At 41.6% G+C, this 5362-nt stretch overlaps 1 protein-coding gene across 1 annotated transcript; it reads right to left on the bottom strand.

The window, feature by feature from the left end:
* Positions 1-4058: 4058 nt before the first annotated feature.
* LOC108007685 (uncharacterized) lies at positions 4059-5107 on the bottom strand. Its single transcript, XM_017071409.4, has 2 exons — positions 5032-5107; positions 4059-4910 (listed from the first exon to the last, which is right to left on the bottom strand). The coding sequence occupies exons 1-2, from the start codon at positions 5032-5034 to the stop codon at positions 4230-4232; spliced, it is 684 nt and encodes a 227-aa protein (XP_016926898.1). The 5' UTR covers positions 5035-5107; the 3' UTR covers positions 4059-4229.
* Positions 5108-5362: the final 255 nt, after the last annotated feature.

Genomic DNA, 5362 nt, shown 5'->3' with positions numbered 1-5362 from the left:
CCCCCTAGGATCAATTACAGGAGGGGGAATGTTGCCGCCATAATTTCAACTTAATTTTTAATTTCTTATGTTATGTATAAGCACTCGATAATTCTCGATGTATTTCTCGATGTACCGATATCAGAAATATCGACCCATTTATCTGTTTAAGAACCATCCCTAGAACCGGCAGAAGCGAAAGAAGAAAAGGAAAAAGACAAAGTTTTTAAGCGTGCTCCGCAACGCCAAATGTAATACACATTGATTCGGAAGCTAAAATTTAAATAAAGTTTATTTCAAAAACGTAGTTTAACGCTATCCGTCTGTGCCTTCAATTTGGTAGTGTGGGCTGCTGTAAAACCAATTCAGTTTCGCTCTCAACATAACATTTTCAAACAAAACAAGAAAGGAAGTTAGCATCGGCAAGCCGAAGTTTGTATACCCTTGCAGTTATAATTATTAAATTTAATTCGAAATTCTTAAAGATACAGAGAATAATATTCCCAATAATATAAGATAATATGTCAAAGAACACCGAAGCTTTAATTTGTTTCATATTATTTTCCCACCAATTTTCCGATCGTTCCTATGGCAGCTATATGATATACTCGACCGATTTTGATAAAATTAAATTCGAAATTCAGAACTAATTAAATAATGTTATTTCCAAGCGTAGGTTACATGTTAAAAAATTTTTTTTCCCCGATTATTTCCCTGGAACCTATAAGATATAGTGATCCGATCCGGCTGGTTCCGACTTATATACTACCTGCAAATAAAAAAAAAATACTTTTGGGAAAGTTCCAGCCCGATAGCTTTAAAACTGAGACTCTAGTTTGCGTAGGAACGGACGGACAGACGGACATGGCTAGATCGACTCGTCTAGTAATGCTGATCAAGAATATGTATACTTTATGGGGTCGGAAACTTCCCCTTCACTACGTTGCAAACTTCTAATTGAAATCATAATACCCTCTGCAAGGGTATAAAAAGTTTGCCCATAATTTTTAAACGTATTTAGACAAATCATGTTAGAAAGGCGTATGTTGGGGAGGGGTGGCTTGATCGCTGAAATAGATGAAGTCACAAGAACGAAGGGTACTCAAAAAACACGGGGGTACTTTGGGGTTTTTTACGCGATGTGCATAGGTGTTTATTGGTACACTTGGAAATAAGAACTAGTTAAGCCTAACTTAACTTAAGCGCTCCAGAGCGGAGCGGAGACTTAGGGGAGAGATGGAGAGGGAGAGCGGACGGCAGTGCGAGCGTGCGAGTTGTACACATCTGGATAAAACTGCCGCTCGACACTGCCTCCTGAAATTAAACGCCGTAAGCAGCGTACAAAATATTTTAAAATACCTTTCTAACTACATACAGAACAAGCCTGTAGCTTCAATAGTTCACAAGTTAAGTGTAACTATTTACAGCTGTTTTCTCGCTAAACATGCTAGTTTATTCAAAAGTGGTAGAACTAATGTTTCTTATATTTAGCTGTTAAACATCGTCTATAGTTTTGAGGACCTTAAAATCACGTTTTGAGACAAACTAACTGACAAACAAAATAACATTTAGATTTTGAGAAGTCCCCCAAAATCTTGTTTTGCGTATTACTTTTAAACGGAGCATCCGCTTTAGACAGTTGAATACAACTAAGTTAAAAGCCGGGAGTATTTATCCCAGCCGGCCACAACTGATCAACATTTCTAAATTTCTTTCTCCAAAGCCAATTTATTTTTTAAAGTCTTGGTATGCAATCCTGTTTATCCCCACCGGCCCCAACAGATAAAATTTTCTAAATTTTCATTTTTACACTTTCACCGCTTTTTCTCCCAAACCAATTGATTTTTTAAAGTCTTGGTATGCAATTCTTTTAGTTTTTGCAAAACACCCTCCTGGTGCGCTTCGTCACTACTTGGACTACCGTCCACAGTGATAAAATAATTGTAATATAAAATAATAATTAAGATATATTTTTTTAGGTGCCGGAGTAAATTACGAATGCCTCCGTTTTATTAAATGCAAATTAAATGTTAAAAATTGTTTTTTTTTTAGCAGTATAGTATATCTAAGTGGTACCCTCTTTTAAAATTAGGTATTTATTTGAATTCGAGAATTATTTTTCTCTAAACCAACAAATTTTACTTTTTAAAATTTTTTTCACGTTTAAAAACTAAAATTTTGGATGCTAAAAGTTTCTCTGAACAAAACTAACAGTAACTGAAAAAAGAATTTTTCAAAAATCATATTGCTTATATTTAGTATAATTTTTTGAATGTTACAATGTCAGAAAAAAGTATTATGAAAAAGAGAACAATTTGTCTCGAATTCAAATTTCTAAACATTTAAAATGGGGAAGGCTTTCGAGAAAGGTTTGTGAAGAACGGTGACAATTTGAAGACATGTAATCGTTAAAAAATGCCCTTAATTTTTCTGGCGTGAGTTAGCGCTGAACTATTTAAAGACCCTTGTTGATTCGTTGTCCCACCGTATTTTTAAAGTGATTTTCATTTAACATTGTTAGTTTAGTCCTAAATAATATACAAATGCAAAAGTATACCGAGTTTTCGACGAAAACGTTAATTTAAACCTCTTTCAAACCCTCGAGTCTATTTTATTGACGACCAAAAAGAGGTCTTTTTATAATGTAACCACACAAAATCGAAAATAAAATCAGGTCCTACTTACATCGAATTATAATTTATGTATTATACCCGTTACTTGTAGAGTAAAAGGGTGTACTAGATTCAGATTACAGGTAGAAAGAAGTGTTTCCGATCCCAGACATTTATTCTTGATCAGGATCACTAGCCGAGTCAATCTATCCATGTTCATCTGTCCGTATGAACGTTGAGATCTCGGAAACTATAAAAGCTAGAAATTTGGCATGCAGATTCTTGGGCTTCCTGCGCAGCGCAAGTTTCAGCAGGGTGCCACGCCCACAAACGACTATAAAAGTTTAAATTAAATGCTGTTCCTATTATCAATACCCATCCACATGCCCCAAATTTCTTAAATTGGACCAGTCATTAAAAAGTTGTAACCAAATAACAATCAATATTTTGCAATTCAATCGATATGGCACATTCCGGAAATCAGCTGTTTTCACTAATACGCTACCAAGCCGCTAGGTGGCGCTATAAAAGAAGAAGGTAGGTGGCGTAAGTGAAAAGAGTTCCTTTAACCATATATTCATCCCCATCGGGCTCCCTTAAGCTGAGTAACGGGTATCTAATTTTCTCTTGTTTATGATTTTCCTTTCAGTATAGAATAGAACAACAATTTTTATAAACGTTATTCTTATTTTGTAAAACAATTTCTTAGTCTCATTCATTGATCGGAGTGTATATCGCTTCTCAGTGCGCAACTAGGTTCTCAACGCAGTTTGTCAACAAGCCTTTGGTAAGTGAATTTCAGTCTATCACCAAACGAATATTCATCTTGAACTCGTTGATAACCTTTTTGGCCTGGGCCAGCTACCAAAAGTCAAGCGCTCAATTACGTAACTTTATGTTTGAAGCGCAAAAAATGTTTTATTTACTCTTTTCCAGCTGCTTTTGGTCTCCCTGGCTTTGGACCAGGAACCGAGAACCTAGAAAAACGAGCAGGACCGCTACAATATTGTAATTTGGCCGGCAGTCCGCAAAGCCAACCAAAGAAAACAAAGAAATCAGAGGAAAAATCAACTTTGTGCAAATAAATGCAAAATAATATTACGAAAAGTTAACCGTAAAAAGATGCCGTCCCAGTCGAGCGAGAGGGGCTGGCAAGGAGTCGTTGCACTCGGAGTGCTTGCTCCCCCTGCCCCCACTCCTTGTGCCTTGAACTGAACACACTTAATTTCTAAATAGAATTTTGCCCTCTTGGCAAGGGCCAAAAGTTTTTTCTTCTTGCCTTTCGCCCATTACTTGGCCATTGATTTCAATTCCATTTCGCCCATTGGCTTTAGCTGGCAGTCGGAACCTAACCGGCTTTTTCCCACGAACAATGTTTAATGTGCAATTCAAAGAAAATGTTAATTTTGATCCCGGCCTTGCGGCCTTCAGTTGGCCACCCGCAGGAAAATACGCTAGAGGTCCCACTAGATTTTTCGTGAATAAATTTTATTATTCCATATGCGGGGATAACTGAAGTCGAAGTATTACGGAAGGGCAGAAGGGGGAGTCAGTCGCATAGGGCGACTCTACTTCCCGGGTGTACTATCAGGATCAATTTGGTTCAACGTGCCTAGGTTCGGAGGTCGGGTCAGAGGCCTAGTGGCGGTAACGGTAGCGCAGACGGCGCACTACTTTGTAGCGGTAGCCGTCCTTGGCCAGCTCGGTGCCCTCCTCGGCGGCCTTTGGCTCGGCCTCTGTGGGGGCGGCAGCCTCGGCGGGCGGCAGGTACTCTCCTTTGGGGGCCGCATCGGCATCGGCGGCGGCTTCTTCGGAGGCAGCCTCGCGACGGTGGCGACGCAGCTTGAGCCGGCGCACAGTCTTGTACTTGTAGCCGTCGTCCCCAAGAATGGTCTTCAGCTCGGGAGCCAGTTGCACCTCCACGGGCGGCAGGTACTCGTTGCTGGGCTCCGCGATTTCGGAGACGTCGCGGCGGTGGCGGGCACGGAACTTGAGCTTTCGCACCGTCTTGTACTTGTAGCCATCGCTGGCAACCTTTGTGTCCCCGATGGCGGCGGCATCCACGGGCGGCAGATACTCCTGGCTAGGTGCGTTGTCCACTGGCGGAAGGTACTCCTGGCTGGGCACCTCTCGGCGGTGGCGCAGCTTCAGCCGGCGCACCGTCTTGTACTTGTAGCCGGCGTCGGAGAGCTGGGCCGCCTCCACTTCGCCGACGGGCGGCAGGTACTCGGCGGACGGCTCCAAGGCTGCAGCGGGATCTGCCGACTGGGCTGCAGCAAAGGCCATCAGACAGATCGTAAGGGCGCCGATAAAGAGTTTCTGGACGGCAAAATGAGTATGTTATTGGAGTCTTTCAAATGCAAATTCATGGAATAATGGAGTGTATCCTTAAGGATAATCTAAACTCCCTTAGGGTCCTTATACTTGCAGTGTTACTCACCATTCTGAAGGTATTGTTCTCTGGGAGATGGGCTAACTATTCGAACTGACTTAAGATGTTGCTGTGTCACTAGTAGTGAACCCAATGATGCCTTGCTCCAGTTGGGACCGCGACTTTATAGCCAGAATTTGGCTGGTCCGCTGGAGTCGAGTTTTCACCACCAATCTCTGAGGTTGAACTCGGCCGAGTCGAGAGCTCATCAAAGCCAACATCGAACTCTATTAACCACTTAAGCAAAGACGTCCACGGTGGCGCTGGTCTTCAGTTGCCGAATTTGTCGATCCGCATTGGGCCCCGCACTCGAGCACAATTATTTTTGGATCTGGTTTTC

The sequence above is a fragment of the Drosophila suzukii genome, chromosome 3 (genome assembly GCF_043229965.1).
Source record: "Drosophila suzukii chromosome 3, CBGP_Dsuzu_IsoJpt1.0, whole genome shotgun sequence".
NCBI classification, from domain to species: Eukaryota; Metazoa; Arthropoda; class Insecta; order Diptera; family Drosophilidae; genus Drosophila; species Drosophila suzukii.
This window is presented reverse-complemented; position numbering and strand designations above follow the sequence as displayed.